Here is a 16,685-nt window from a genome sequence, read left to right as displayed (position 1 = left end):
GGAGAAACCCACATGGTGAGGCAGACCTCTCCTGTCTCACCTACTGCTCCCCTCAGCAGTGTATTTCAGACAGTCTGCCTGTTCTGTTCCCCACTCTGTCTCTGGTGAATCCTCTCACTCCCCTGCATCTCTGGCCTGTACCCCAGTTCTTGTATGCATAAATAAATAAATCTTTAAAAAAAAAAAGATAACACTGTCACAGCAGGGGATGTGAAGAAGTGGAGTCTTGGGGTTCAGTCTAGACTCTGTTGCCACACCTGGGTGACCCTAGGGAGCCTCCTGCCGCTCTGGGTCTAGTTTTTTTCCTACTGTGAAACAAATACTTTATGGTTGGTAGCTTCTAAGGGCCATTCAAAGTCTGGTATCTCTGTTGTTGGAATCTTCCTAGGAGAAGAAAGGAAGGAACTAGAAGACTCAGCATGCAGGGGTGTCATGGCTCTTGTACTCATGTTTCTGGACATGTCCTGCCAGGGATCTCCTGCAAAATCAAACTACTTTTCTTTCTATCCATGATAGTCAGTGTGCACTTGAGATATTGTTCCCTGCCTTCTTCAACTACTGCCTCTTGTCTATGTGGTATAATAGGAAGATCCCAGGTTTTGGAATCAGAATCTGGGTTGAAACCCTGATGGTGCCCCTCATCACATAAGTGACTTTGAGCAATTATATATCCTTACTGTGTTTTCATTTCATCAGTTATAATATAGGTGCTCTTAATACTAACCTCACAAGTTTGTTGCTAGCGTTGAAGGTGAAAGTGACTGAAAAGGTTCCAGGACAGTGACTGGAAGTTCAAGGTTTCAATAAATGGAGTCTCTATTTTTATATTATCTGCCTAAAATATAAGCTGTGCACACTACTGCTTGACTCACTGAATATAATTACTTATTCAAACAAAAATACAAACCCCTTGGTCTGTTGGCCATTATATCAGGAAACATTCTTTTTAAAATTAACTCTGTCTCTTCTCTTTACTCTCCCAACTGACAAGACATCGTGTGTGTGTGTGTGTGTGTGTGTGTGTGTGTGTATGTCAGAGAGAGAGAAGGACAAATATTAGTTTCTTTTTGAATCAATCTGTCTTATGACCTCCTTTTAAAAAAAATGTGAGTTCAGTTAAATAAACATCATGGAGAACTTAAGTTCTAGACACTAAAATGGTGGGGGGAGGGGAAATGAATGCAGACTTAGATAAAATAATTTTTAAACTATTCTCTGTGTGTAGGGATGGGGATAAAGAGAAACATAAGGGAAAAACAAGGATGACCTTATCAATCATGTTCCTTAATATATTTTCAGCATTATCATAGCTCCTGGCACATAGTGGGTACTCAGTAAATTTTTCTTTAATGAATGATGAGGATATCATAAAGTTTTAAGTTTAATCAGCATTTTAAAATAGAATTTAATGCCCAGTTAAAAATGGGATTATTTTTAGGTGGAATATGAAGGGTAAAAAGCAAGTAAATATTTCAGAAGATGACTTTCAACATGTTTCAGGTGGCAGAACATGTCAGTTTGGTATTTTTCATTAATTTCTCTGCTTGAGCAAATAGTTCAGGACATGTGCAGCTTCCATGCAAGGGCAAGAATTACTAGATTTTTTGTTTTAATTCAACCTTGTCTTAATTGTGGTCTAAAATACTCCCTGCTAACCTGCCCAAGAGAACTGAGATCGTTGTGGATGGGTCTAGGTGGGCATGGGTCAGGTCTCTAATTCTAAAATTTCTTTTAAAAATAAGTAACAAGGGCCTCCCCAGTGGCGCAGCAGTTGAGCGCTGGGTTGCGAGGCTGCCCGCGGCCTCTGCGGCGCCGGTTCAATCCCCGGCTGCTCCCCGACCATCTGAGGAGGGTCCCACATGGCGCGCAGACCTCTCCTGCCGTGCCCACTGTCCCCCTCAGCAGTGTACTTCGGTCCTTCTGCCTGCTCTGCTCCCCGCTCTGGCTCTGGTGAATTCTCTCACCCTCCCGTGCTTCTGACTGTGCCCAGTGCGTGTATAAACAAAAACAAACAAACAAACAAATTAATAAAAACATGCCTCTATAAAAAAAAAAATAAGTAACAAGGAGACACAAGGGATAGTAATGGAGGAAGGGGAAAAGAGAAAAAAAAAAAAAAAAAAAACACCTCAACAGTACCAGTAGCCAGTTTACTGGCAGCTAGCCATACTCACAAAATGGTCTTGTGTCGTGTTCTGTGAGGTTCATGCTTAGTGTAACTTTGAAGCTCCCCCTGACTCAGACTAAGTCTTACCATTCTTTAAAATCACACCAGCAGCATGTCCTGTGTGACACAACAAACTCTGATAAACCACCACCTGCTTTTAGTGGAACTCCAGCCTCTTGTCTGGAAGTAGCACATTCTTGTTTTTATTCCTGTGCTTTTTAACCGGTAGATTCAGTCTGGAAGGACCCAGAGGTCCTCTCTGAGGACAGGGCAGAGTGACACTCCACACTGTCCCAGCCAATCTAGTTGGGTCTGTTGACATTGGCAAAACAGAACAAGGACTGGTGCTCCAGTGCCAAGCTCAGAGGAGCCAGGGTCGCATGCCACCCACGCCCAGACCTCTCTTTGGCATTTCCATGGACTTGAGCCAAACCTCCCCCTGGGTCTTGTCTCATGTTTGTAGGAATACAAAGGAACACTGAACCTTCCAGTTAATACAACACCACCACCCCGCCCCAGCCCCTTCCTGGAGAGGATAACAGTTCTGTTGACCATTATAATGCACTTTCTGTCTCCCAGCAATCCACACGGTCATTAATTTCTGCTGCTGACGTCAGGAAAGAGGATTATGTGTGTGTCTGAAACTGTTCCCAAAGTGCTCATTAGTCATAGATAATTGAAAAACTGGTAGGGGAAGATCTGGTTTAATAGTAGGCCCCGCTGTGAAGAGGGACTGGAACCACCTGATAATTGCAGCTCCAGCTTGGACCACGAACACTGAATCTGCCGTCCGAGGGGGAGTGTAGTGGACATGAGCCCAGAGCCCTCAGAGCGGTTGCTTCTTTACACCCCAAGGTGAGAGTGTGTTCACAGGGCCAGAAGCCAGCCGGGGCAAGAGAGTAAGGAACCATTCCTTGGGGCTCTTTCCTGCCTCAGGTTGGGGAGCAGCTTTTGGGACAGGTATACAGAATTCTTAATTTAACCTTGCTTTTATTTTAACTTAAATTACTTCGCTTTGCTCACAAAAGAAATGAAGGCCATGGTATAGAAGACTACCCTGTGATGAACCCCAGTCCTGGCCCTAACAAGATTCTCTTTTTGTCTAGGATTTTTCTGGAAGAATATGTGCTAACATTTTTGCATCCTTTAAAAAAAATCACAACCTCTGATGACTCCTCTCCCCCACTTCCCCGCCCCTCTGGCCTACACCCCAGCTCTTGCATGCATAAAATAAAATAAATCTTTTTTAAAAATCGCAAATGGGATCATACTCTGAACACTGCATCTTGCTATCTTCACTTAATTCATTGAGACTTTCTCCCTATTTTGATTTTTCCTCATTCCTGTTAACAGCTACTATGCTGAGTACTTATGCTAAAACACCATTAATAAAATGACACCAGAGACATATGTTCAAGGTAGAACAATTAGAAATTATACATTAGTAAAAAGGAAAAAAAAAATTCCCATCATTTCTCCATCCAGAGAAAAGCTATTCTCTGATTTCCCCTAGGACTGTATTTTCACAAAAAGTCCATCTACTTTCTTTGTTACTGCTCTAACATGAAGTCATACTCCACATCTTATACTCTACTTCTTATAGTCATACTCTACATTCTTCATTAGGTTTGATTGTTGTGAGAATAAAAACTATTTCCCATCCTAGCCTTTCTGCAGGTTTATCATCTTTAAAACCAAGCAGTGCCCAGAGCTGTCGCTGGCAGGGCCACATTGCATTAGTTGGCCTTCCTTGCCTTGCCTGCGGTCTCCTGCTGCCTGACTTGTCCACTTAGCCACTCCTCCACGCCTCCCTGGTGCTCTTTTTGCCAGGGTACTAAATGCCTCCAACTCTGTGAGCCCCTCGGGGCTCCGTACAACCAACCTGCTGTTTGTCCTAATGGCATCCATTTCCCAAAAGCATTCTAGATGAAACCAGCAATCTGCCACCCGTCTTTCCAGATCAGACTCCATGTCCCCTTCATCTTGATTTCCTGCTTTTCCCTGGGTCAACTTATCTGTGCAAGTATATCCTATTTTTTAGCATTTCCTACTTTGTTTTGGGAACCTACCTTTGCCCCAACTACTGTGTGGGTCTTTGAGGGCAGAGATGACTCTATCTCTTACACCCCAGTAAAGGATAGGTGAAAATAAATGGGGACTATTGTTATCACTGTTATATGTTTATTAAAATGAATGTTTATTGAAATGCATGAGTGAATGGCTAGAGGAAGACTGTAAGAGATTGTGCATGCTCAGGCTGTGAAGTCTTGACTAACTCTGGGAAAGCAAATGCTGTGATTCATTAATTGTGCAGTGAAAGAAGAGCAAAAGCAGAGTTATTTTGGGGAAAGTTATCAAGTTGCACTAAAGCTTAGCTCTGACAGCACCTCCAGTCCCCTCAATGCAACCCAGCTGATAACCCCAGAGTGTTATTTGAAGAGGTGATTTCTCAGAGATCTCCACCTATTTCTATCGTCCTGTTTCATGCCAGCTGTTTCCTTTTGGGCTCTAGGTAAACAAAGTGTCTTCCTGCTTGGAGTCCAGATAGACTATTCCTGAAGGCTGTGGTTGTGATACAAAGGAGGAAGGTTAATCACTGTGCATATTTATTTTCATTCCTAGACCACTGAATTGAAGAGAAGTCCTGGCCCACTGCCCTAGCTTGAGTTCTCTGGAAACAGATGCTTGAGACAGATTTGGGGATATAAGATATTATTAGAGGTGAAATATCTGTGCTATCTGTGAAATAAAGGGTCTGGGAGTAGGTCTGGGAGAAGTTGAACTATGATGCAGGTGCAGTTTTAGAGCACCCTAATGTCCCAGCAGGAGTGAGTGGACACTCCAAGCCTTCTGCTCCCAAGTCACTAAGTTACCACGTGTGACTGCCCTGGGAAAGGGATCCTCTGGGCACAATGGCCTGCAGATGCTGGTGGCTGCAGACTCTCTGCTAACCTCATTCCCCTTCCTGGGCAGCAAGTCTGGCCTTAATGGGGATCCAGGTTGAAACATCTCTGTATGTACCCTGCTGCCCTACCCAGGCAACCACCATAACCTGCCATCTCTTGCTCCATAAAATCTTTCGTATCCACCTCTATGTCTTTATCTCAGTTGCCAATTACTTAATGAAGGCCCTCATCTTTTCTCTTTGGGTACTTAATAGTTTCACAACTGTTTTTCCTAACCCCATTCTGTCTACTGCTACTGTGCTGCCAGAGAGATCTTTTAAAATACACAAATATAGTCACCTCATGTCCTGGCTCAATGGTGGCCTGTGATTAAATTCAAACACCTCAGTCTGGATTACAATGCAGCCTCTGTCCCTACTTTCCTTTGTAATCATATTTGTACCTGCCTCCCCTGTGACAGGGTCCACCCATCATGTTTCAGTGTAATGGGCCCTTCTGCAGTCTCCCGTCTCTGCAGGGCCTTTGCTTTGTTCAAGATGCTACCTCTGCAGAGAAATGCTCCTGTGTGTGGTCTTCCAGCCTCTGATTGGAAGTCAGATCTCCTGACTGCAAGCCCTGCTCTTTCTTTGCACCTACTCCAGATGATTTGGAAGAGTATCCCAGCCTGCTCATCCTTTTTCTGCCCTGAACCTTTTTGTTTTTAAGCACTGCTTTTATTTTTCTTAAAGATTTATTTATTTATGCATACAAGAACTAGAGTATAGGCCAAAGGTGTGGGGAGTGAGAGGATTCACCAGAGACAGAGTGGGGAGCAGAACAGGCAGACTGACTGAAATACACTGCTGAGAGGAGCAGTGGGCAAGTCAGGAGAGGTCTGCTGTGCCATGTGGGTCATCTCTCTGCCCGGGGATCAAACTCATGCTGCAGTGGCTATGGATAGCTTCATAGGTTGCGTCTTAAACCCTTGCAACACCAGGGAGGCCCCTGTCCTGTACCTTTTTAATGAAAATTGTACCCTCTAAGTTTTGAAGATAAAAGTGGAGATAAAAGTGAAACTGTGTATCCACTTTGACATTCTTATTAAAATTAACCCTTTAAAAAAATCTTGAATTTAGTGGACCTGATTTCCAAATGGTGCTACTTTTTAAACATATGTAATATTTTTTCTAGAACACTTATCTTGATTCCCTTCTTTTACCTAAAAGAATGTTTTAAAGTAGCTGCACCAAAATGCAATATAATGAATAAGAACACAAACTTTGGTGCCAGTTAGGGTGGAATCCCGGGCATGTGCTTCAACAGTTGAGCTGTATGGAATTTACTTTCCCCTTATAAACTTAACTTTCTCGATCTGTCTGTGCATTGGAGAAGGTAATACTACTCCTCATACAGTGTTCTTTTTTTTTTGATACTGAACTGAGAAAATATGTGAAATATGTCCATAGCACAGTCCCTGGCCTAGAATGGGAATGCAACCTACTATGTGCTATACTAGACATAGGGACATAGTTAAGATGATGTCCACAGCCTAGCGCTCCACAAACAATGGCTCATCTCTCCTTGCGGTTTCTGCAGGTTTTCACGTTCAAAGTACATCAGAGGTACTCCTTTCTTCTCCCCATCATTTGAGCATCTTAATCTTATCCACTAACCACTACTACTTAATCTTAACCATCACTACTGTTCAATAGAAATATTTGAGCCTCTTACATAGATTAAAAATTTCTAGTAGCTAGTTTTTTTTTTTTTTTTTTTTTTTTTTAATATGTGCCAGTCTCACTGATGTAAGGTGGTATCTCATTGTAGTTTTGATTTGCATTTCCCTGCTTACAAGTGATGTTGAACTTTTTTTCATATGCACGTTGGCCATTTGAATTTCCTCTTTGGAGAAGTTTCTTTTTAGCTCTTCTCCCCATTTTTTGACTGGGTATTTTACTTTGTTTTTGTTGAGTCTCATCAGCTTTTTGTAGATGTTTGTGATCAGTCCTTTACATTAGTGTTGTGTGCAAAAATTTTCGCCCAATCAGTGGGGTTTCCCTTTGTTTTGGTCACTGTCTGTTTTGCTGTACAGAAGCTCTTTAATTTGATGTAGTCGCAGCTGTTTATCTTTTCCTTTAAAAAAACTCACAACAACAAATATTGACGAGGATGCGGAGAAAAAGGAACTCTCCAACCACTGTGGAAAGATATGTGGAGGTTTCTCAATCTGCTAAAAATGGAGCTCCATATGATCCAGCAATTCCACTACTAGGTATCTACCCAGGACACAAAAACATTAATTCAAAAGGATACCTGCACCCCTATGTTTATTGCAGCACTATTTACAATAGGTAAGCTATAGAAGCAACCCAAATGCCCAAAAATAGATGACTGGATCAAGAAGATGTGGCACATATACACAATGGAATATTACTCTGCAATCAAGAAAGATAAACTCATGCCATTTGTAGCAACATGGATGGAGCTGGAAGGGATCATGCTCAGTGAAATAAGCAAGAAAGAAAAAGAAAAATACCGGATGGTCTCACTCATAACAGGAATTTAGAAAACCCAAATAAGGGATCAGGAAAAAGACTAATTATAATAAAGTAAAAATCAAAATCAACAGGCAACTATAAACCAGAGACACACTGCAGGCAGTGGGGAGAAGGGAGTAGGATCAAAACAATGGTGGTGGGAATTTTTCAGGGACTATAGCCAAGATGAAAATGCATACATTGTACAAAAATGAAAAATGATGTAAATTTTAAAAAAATAAAAAATAAATAAATGAAATAAACTATCAACCAAAAAATTTCTAGTAGCTGTGTTAAAACATAAGGAAATGATTGAAGTTAATTTTAATATGTTTAATCTGATATGTCCAAAATATCATTTCAGCATCGATAAAAAACACTGATCTATTTTACATTCATTATCCATATGAAATCTTTGACCTCTATTGTGTGTTTTCCAATTAGTAATCTCAATTTAGGCCCTACATTTTAATTGTAAATGTTAGATTTTGAAATTAGGTGTTAGATTTTTAAATTAACATTACAAGGGTAGATTTGTTCTAACTATGCTTAAAAGTTTTCAGTAACTGAATTGAGTATCAATTTTTAAGTTGAAATGGAAAGGAATTAAAATTATATAAAAGAAAAATTTATTTTATTTTATTTTTTAAGATTTATTTATACAAGCACTGGGTACAGTCAGAAGCACGGGAGGGTGAGAGAATTTACCAGAGCCAGAGTGGGGAGCAGAACAGATAGATTGATGAAGTACACTGCTGAGGGGAGCAGCGGGCGGAGAGGCAGGAGAGGTCTGTGCGCCATGTAGGACCCTCACCGGCAGCTGGGGATGGAACCGGCGCTCAGAGGCTGCAGACAGCTTTGCAGCCTAGCGCTCAACCGCTGTGCCACCGGGGAGGCCCAAAAGAAAAATTTTAGTATTTAATTACTTGGACCACATTTCAGGTGTTCAATCCACATTGGCATAGCAGCCACTATATTGGACAAGAAAGCTCTGAAACCATTGCACTGGTGTCCATCTTCCTTTTCTTAGCTAAGCTCTTTTCAAATTCAAAATACAGGAAGAAGCTCGTTATATAAAATGGAGAAAAATGGTATTGTAGAGGTGCTTTGTTTCCATTTAGAGGAAGTTAGTTGAGCAATTTACCACCTGCTCCCTCTAACGTCCACTCTCACCTCTACCCTCACCTCCACCCCTAGAAGTCTTGAAGTATCTCTGCCTACTTCTGAAACTCCAGGGAACAAATAACAAGTGACAGGTATCTCGGGACTGTGCAGATTGCTGACCACACACTCAAAATCTTAGAATCTTGGAGCTCAGAGGGATCTGAGCACACATATGGGTCCACCCCACCTTCCCACCTTCTTGCAGTGTGGAGATACTCACCCATTCCCTGGGAAGTGCAATGGGGAGGACTCAGCCTCTGCTGTATACCTGGTAACAAATGGATTACTTTATTCTCTTCTAACTTTAAGCTTCTCTGTGTATTGCTCTCATGTCTGTAACTAGGTTGGAGGCAAGGTCTGCCTTTTACAGCATCACAGCGCCCACACAAAGCAAGACAATCAATAAATTCTTAACTGAAGGCCTGACTGACTGCAGGAATTCAAGGTCACTTGAAATATCAGGGTCACTGCATTGCACAACTCCAATGAACACCATTCAAATTGTAGTCTATGGTTGTGCAAGTAGAAGCCTTGTAAAGTTTACCAGGCTTACACTGAGCTCTCTTTCCCAATTGAGAAAAACTTTTAAGAAATTCTTTATTGGACCAAAATAATCCCCTCCTTTATCCTTTGACAGGAAGCAACTACACAAGTAAATTTTCTCACTTCTTTAGGAATATATGTTTATCAGGTAGTACATATGGATGTGTGAATATGTGTGTGTGCTCCTGTACGTGTTTGTGCATGTATGTGTGCAAGGTTGCTGAAGAACTGCACTTTTAGGAAGTCCACTTGGAACAGTTTAACTGTTTTAACCTAGGCTTCAAGAGGCCTATGTATTTATATCTTTTGCAGTTTCCTGTGAATGGAATCTTTCTCCAGTTTGAAAGTTGCCTTAGAACTCTTGGCTGTGTCAGGCACTCCAGAGAATGACCTTTGGGATCCAGGACATGTACCTAAGTCACCAGATGAGCACAGGGACTCTTTGTGACTGCATGGTTTCTATCTCCCTGATTGAGAAAATACAGAGGCAAGGGGACAGAACAGAGTTTCTCATAAGAAAACCTGCTGTTTGCTTTTGTGTTTTTCAAACTGACAGGTGTTTATTTTTTTTCATGTCTACCCAGGAAACCAAGTGCTGCCTCCTGGAGCTTCCCTTGGAAATGGGCTTACACCAGAGGCAGCGAAAGACCTTGGCCTCCCTGCTGGAATTGCAGTGTCTGCCTCCCTTATTGATGCCCATGCAGGAGGACTAGGTAACCGTTTACTCCATATTCACCACTAACACTGCTCAAATAGAATATTCCCCACCACCTGAGACACTCCTTTTCTGTTTTTAAAGCAAAGCTGAAGGGCTGGTGATTCAAGACATAGTGATGAAATGCCTTTTTTTAGCTAGGCATTTAGATAGAATTGTAGAACTGTTCATCAAATATAAAATCTATAATTGCATTAGATTTTCATACAGAATAATAGAAAATATTGATCTGAATAAATACCAGGATGATTCTTTGGTTTACTGAAAATTTGAAACAGATACATTAACTTCCAACTAGCATGTATGCCTATGAAATACTTATCAGTACTATTTTTTCTAAAGGTACACCAAAGTCCAAGTTTTAATAGGACAGAAAATGAGACAAGAATTTCAGTAGCTATAATAAAGTATGATGACTCTCCTTCTTGTTGTAGGGTTGTTTTTTTTGTGTATGCTTGTTTATATTTTCAAATATTTCTCACTTTAACTTTACCCATGTCTTTTCTCCTAACCTTTCTTTCTAAATTTTTTAAAAAAAATTACAGTTCATACTATATGAGATTGATTTATTAAGTCTATTTTCATAATAGAATAAACCAGAATAGAAAGCATTATAGTATAACATCATAGTATATCTCACATACAGAGTAAGGACTGTTTTGTGGAACTTATATTTTTATGTGTTTATGCCTTTCTATACTGGCGTATATAAGAAAAGGATTTTTTTCTGTGGAGCATAGTCAAACACTTTGAAAGATATCCTAGTCCATACAGCATATTACATATTATATTACATTATAGATATACGCCATCCTCCTACCATTATCTTTCAAAACTTAACTTGAATTGTATTCCCAGAACTCTTTCCACATACTCAGACCTCCACATACTTTCACATGTCCAGAATGGTGGTCCTCTATCTCTCCAGCTGGGAAATGACTGCTGCAACCCTGCATAACCTTTCATGGAACACTCAAATTTATTTAAAAATTCTCCAAATTGTACGTCTTTTAGCACTGTCACCTACCCCTATTGAAGAATGATCACATTGTGCTTTATCAATATTTCTGTTTTTCTTTTCTACTAGTCTATGAATTCCTCCAGGGCAGGAAATTGTATTATTTCGTGTCCTGTAATGATGGACCACTTGTGTTGAGCTCTATGACTGATTCTTATAAGTGTATGATAAATTTATTAAAGGAATAAAGCAATGTTAAGAATAAGGTAAGGGCCTCCCTGGTAGCACAGGCAGTTGAGCACTGCGCTGTGAAGCTGTCTGCAGCCTCTGCAGTGACAGTTCGATCCCCACCAGCCATGGGGCAACCCACATGGCGGGGCAGACCTCTCCTGTCTCCCCTGCTGCTCCCCTCAGCAGTGTATTTCTATCAGTCTGCCCATTCAGTTCCCTGCTTTATCTCTGGTGAATCCTCTCACCCTCCCGTACATCTGGCCTGTACCCCAGTTCTTATATAAATAAATAATAAAATATATATATTTTTTTTAAAAAGAATAAGGTAAAATGTCCTTAACTTATGGAGGGAACATTGTTTTCTTATGGTACAGATAATTGAGGTGTATATAGTTCTTCTATGAAATCCATGGACTCTCAGAGCTGGCTAGCTCTCATGGACCTCTCAACATGCTGCCTTATTCATCTTATGTGTTCTGGTGTAACACACAACCTGAGAAATAGTAAACAGCCATAATCCACATGGGTTAGCTGGATGCTACATAATGCTCATTACCATTGCGGTCTGTGTTTCCCTATTCAATACATGTGCTATGTGCTTTTGATTGGGGTGTCATAATTTTGGTTTTAAGAACAAGCACAAAGAAGGCTTGTGGGCTAGACTGGTATGGAGTGTTTCTGTTCCCATTCTATATCATGTTGAGACTGTGTCTCAGAGCCATGTATCTCAGAAAAAGGGGAGCTTTCCTTGTTATATGTCTTCATTTGCTTTGGGTGAAAGTCTCAGCCAGCCACCCTTACCCAGGTGACGAGCATTGGGCTTGGACGACCACGGGCAGGAACAAAGGGTCTGCACCCAGGAGCTTCCTGCTCTTTGGTGTCCTTGTCCATTTCACAGGTGCACCAAAACATGTCTTTTCACTTCTCCTGAGACTCACTGTGCCCTCCAGAGGGGAAATTATTTTCTGAATGGCACTTGGTACTTGTAGATGCTTGGGGAGGGTTGGTTGAATCCCCTGGGAGGAATCCAGGCCATTAAATGATCTTCTTTTCCTCAATCGGAGATAATCAGTGACAGAAATTGTACCCATAGAAGCTTTGGCTGAGACCTTTTGTTCCCCTCAAAATACAAATGTTCTTAAGTAAGTGAGTTTCCTTTGTATTTTCCAAAAGTAAGTTCTTTAGGTGGAAAGATAGAATAAGGACCTTGGTTTTTTGTTTTTGTTTTTTTTTAATGTGTTATTAGCTGTAGCAGTCACTGTGCTGTACAGTACCTCCTCCTGACTTGCTTATTTGTAACTGGAAGTTTGTACCTTTTCTTCTTCCCCCTCCTTACTCAAGTACCTAGGATTCTTTAAAAGACAGTGTTTAGGGGTGTGCAGTGGCTAAGAAGGGACAGGAAGGGAATTCTCCCTGTGGGGCAATAAAAACCTACTTCACAGTTTTAATCCTTTCATACCTTCTCTCTCCTCTTCTCTCCTTCACCTTATAGCCAATCAGGATTAGGGTATGTAAGCAAAAGAAGAGGCCTGGAAATAAATATTCCATCACTTTTCTCACACCATCTAGGTGGTATAAAACAAAGGCTTGAAAATCTTGAGAAGACCAACCATCCACCCCTCCAACTATGTTGTCACTAAAGATGTGTATTAAGTATTTGCAAACCTGGCAGTTACAGGTCTACACAAGGAGTTAACAGCAATGAACAGAACACAACTGCACTTATTCTGGAGGGAAAGTTCTAGTCCTTCTTTCCTGGTCTGCATGTTTGTAATTTAATAGTATATGATATGCATTTGAGGCAACTTATCCCTGAGACATGTTATGATGCTATAATAAGGAACATGGAGTCTGAAGATAAGTCTAAACTCCTATTCTCGCAAGCTGCACCTTACACCTCCTTGCACTTACACTTCCTCTACTGTGTTGAGAGAGAAATGCCTCCTCACAGATTTGTGATGAGAACTGAGATGCATGTAGATAAAGTAGTTGGAATAGTGCCTGGCCCAGAGTGGATACACGGTAATGAGGGGTCTTTGGTTTCCTGGAGTCACAATGCTTGACACACAGTAGGAGCTTTATGTGTGGAAGTTCTCTGAGAAGTGTTCCAGGAGAACTATCTTCCCTTTGGATAGGCGAGAACCCAGACTTCTGTACTCATCACCCTTCCCTGAATCTGCCTTATTTTCCTTTCCCAGGTCTCTCCATAACAGAAAGCAGTATCTACTGTAAAATGCTGTATCTACTGCTGTAAGATGCTGTTGAGGTCAGAAACAACCTGAGTTTATGGTCAAATGAGGCCATGTAAAAGATTGTCCAGTGCCAGATTAAGAAGCCAGCAATGGAGGTCAGAATTGGATGCCATCCAGGCTTCACACAGACAAGACCTGACACTGATGGTGGCTTCAAACGCTGAACTGGCATGACCTACCTCAGACCCCACATTCTGATAGTGGGAGGGGTCTGCTTTGGAGAAATCCTCTTGGACTTTTATCCTCAAGGAAGCCTGGGATGGGAGGATAAAGATCAAGGAAGCAAGTAAAACTCCACTCAGGCTTTTTCCAATTCTGGACAAGAGGAAGAAGGACTTTATGAGAATAAAAAAATCAAAGAAAATAGAACATTTTGTTCTTAAGGTGCTGGTTAGTAACTTCTCCAGCAGACAGGCAGAAGATAGGAGTAGCTTTGTTTGCTCTTCGTGGGGGTGGTTCTGGCCAGGGCTCCTGCTGCTGATATTTTTCTAGCTTATAAAAATAGTATTAACTTTGTTCCAGGTCTGTTCTTGGCTCCAGCATCCCAGCTGTCCTGAAAGGCAATAACAACCTGATTTCTGTTTCCGGCCTCTCTCTGCTCAGTTCCTCTTATCTATTAGATGAACTCTTGATTATCTATCAAATTTTCGATCTGGTGCCCTCTCTTCTGGGCATCTTTCCTGTTCATTTATGCACTCCTTCTACTACTTTGTTCCCACTATGTCTCATACTGGCATCCATTACTGTAAATGTCCAGTTTTGTGTGTGCAACTTTGTCTTATTTACTAGTCTGTAAACTCTTGGAGAGAAAGCACTGTGTCATTTCATCCTCATATCACAGCAACCAAAGCATAGTACTTTCCACTTGGAAAACCCTTAACATATGCATATTTAGTGAATGAATGAATGCATGAATGAATGCATTCCCTCCATGAGGCGTAGACATGACAACTGAGAGATATAAGAACCTTTCATTACAGAAACAAGTGTCCCTATGCCTGGCTCTGCCTCCTTGAAGCATAAGAGTTTGGCTCAAGCACTGCCTCATCCATTCCTAGATATCTGAGTGACATCTTTTATGCTTCTGTCTCATCAGCAGGTATTGGCCAAGAATAATCTGTGTGCCTAGGTTTAGAATCATTCTTTGATTCCAGATTCTAGATTCTTTACCAGATGTTGAATTGGCTTAAATGGTTCATCTGGGCCAGATGTTAAATTGGTTTAAATTACTCATCTGAGTTGCAGAGTCAAACCAAAATGAGAAATTTCTCATTTTGAATTTCTTTTATTCTTTCATTTTTAAATATCAAATGAATTTGTTTAGCAGTCCTGCAGCAAGAACTTCTGATCCATACATCTCCTTCCAGTGAGCAATCAAACCTTCTGACTTTTTGTCTCACCATTATTAGTGATCTAGAAGCAACATTGATTCTCAGAGGATCTATACGTGCTAATTTTTTGTCCCATTGATCGGATGAGAAATTTGGTACACAAAGGTTACCTAACCTGCCCAAAGGAACAGAGTTAGTAAGTGGTAGTTGTAGATGCATGATCTAAACCCGTGCCATCTGGTTCTAGAGCTCACACTCTAATTCCTGTGATATATATTGAAATGTGATCTAGTCTACTCTTAGATTGGAAACTTAAAATTCACATGAGTAACCAATATTAAGAAACAAGTCTTTCCAGAAATATTCATTCATAACACATTTTGCTGAGTGAAAGGAATATAAGATGAATAGGAGAGAGAATTAGACTTCTAATAGAGAAAAATAATTGAGTAAACAATTGCAGTTGTATGTGCCAAGTCTGGAGGGCATTGGGAAAACATGGTGTGCCCCAAATTAAGACCTAAAGAATTCTAATAGTATTCCTAGAAGAGGTGCTATCTGGGAATATAATTGCAATATTTCTTGCTCTGTCATTGCTTCTTGGTAAAGTGGAGTGTACTTATTTGTTGTTACATTCAAATTTCAATCAGGCTTTATTCCTAATAATAACAGAATTTAAAAAATAATAGAACCGCTATTTATATTGGTACTACTACTGTTATGACCATTTTTACTTGCCTTCTATATGCTAAGTGCTCTGCCCAGCACTTCCCATACTTTATCTCTTGCACTTCAATTACTACTAGCTTTTAGTAATCCTAAAAGCTACAGGCTCTTTACCATTCTGTATATGAAGAAATTTTAGATAGAAAAAGTAACATTTATACAATCATGTAACTTAGTAGAGTGGCAAGATGTGTACTTGAATCTGACTCCAAAGTTCATGTTCTTTTTCTCTCTACTGGTGTTTCTCAACCAGAGGTGATTTTTAACACTCCATCCTCCCTGCTATGAGATATCTGGCAATATCTGGAGAAATTTTTTTTTTATTCATCTGGGGTAAGAGGGAATAATACTGGCATGTGGTATGTAGAGGATACTATGAGATATCCTACATAAAATAATTATCCAGATTCAAATGTCGGTAGCTTTGAGGATGAGAAATCCTACTCTATACCAAATGACTATAGTAATATTACTTCCCTTCATCAATTCAGTTTATTTCTGTGGAAGCCATGGAGCCGCCCCAAATAAGGGTTTTGCTAATATATTAGGACTTATGAAAATATATGTTGTGAAATTAACTCTGCAGTACAAATAGTTGTGAAATAGGGAAATAGAAGTGATGGCTGAGGAGTAGGGAGTACAGGGGGATCCCACCCCATCTATCTTACTAGGAGTCCAGCCACACTGGACCACTTGTCCTTCCTTCAACCATCGTGCACATTCCTCCTCCTTACCTTTGCTCCTGCTGTTAGCTTTGGGGAAGCCCCCCCTCCTCTCCCTCTTCCTACCCATGGGTCAGCATGCATTCTTAATGTTATTTCCACTGTGGAAACTTCTCCAAACTTAACCCCACACTCAGAAGAATGAATTACTCTCTACTTTCGGTTTCTGCAACACTTCCCCAGTAAATCATGTCTGTATGCCTATCCAGCATAGAACCTATAGAGTCAGCCCTCAGTATATCAGTGAGAAAGTTAAGATAATAAGTGTGAGAGGATTTTGAAAGATCAAAAACAAAGATTGCTAGATCTGGGTGAAGAGCCTAGAAAAAATATAGATTCCTAGGCTCTACCCTGCCCAAGATCCTGAGTCTGAATGTCTGGGGTGGGGCTCAGAAAGCCACTTAGAAATCAACAGTGTCTTCCTGGTACTCAGAGGAGATGGCCTGTGGGGCAA

At 40.7% G+C, this 16,685-nt stretch overlaps 1 protein-coding gene across 3 annotated transcripts in view; it reads left to right on the top strand.

Moving 5' to 3' along the window:
- The window catches only part of FGGY (FGGY carbohydrate kinase domain containing), a 401,889-nt gene that overhangs the window by 189,065 nt on the left and 196,139 nt on the right, over nt 1–16,685 (top strand). For all 3 annotated transcript variants that reach the window (XM_037498322.2, XM_054690943.1, XM_054690944.1), the window contains exon 7: nt 9,881–10,009. In XM_037498322.2, the coding sequence (XP_037354219.1) occupies nt 9,881–10,009 (129 nt within the window). The remainder of the gene's footprint in view (nt 1–9,880; nt 10,010–16,685) is intronic.

Source organism: Talpa occidentalis, unplaced genomic scaffold (assembly GCF_014898055.3).
Source record: "Talpa occidentalis isolate TD23 unplaced genomic scaffold, MPIMG_talOcc4v2.1 talOcc4.9, whole genome shotgun sequence".
Lineage (NCBI taxonomy): Eukaryota > Metazoa > Chordata > Mammalia > Eulipotyphla > Talpidae > Talpa > Talpa occidentalis.
The sequence above is the reverse complement of the archived record's forward strand: the minus strand, read 5'-3'. Positions and strand labels throughout refer to the sequence as shown.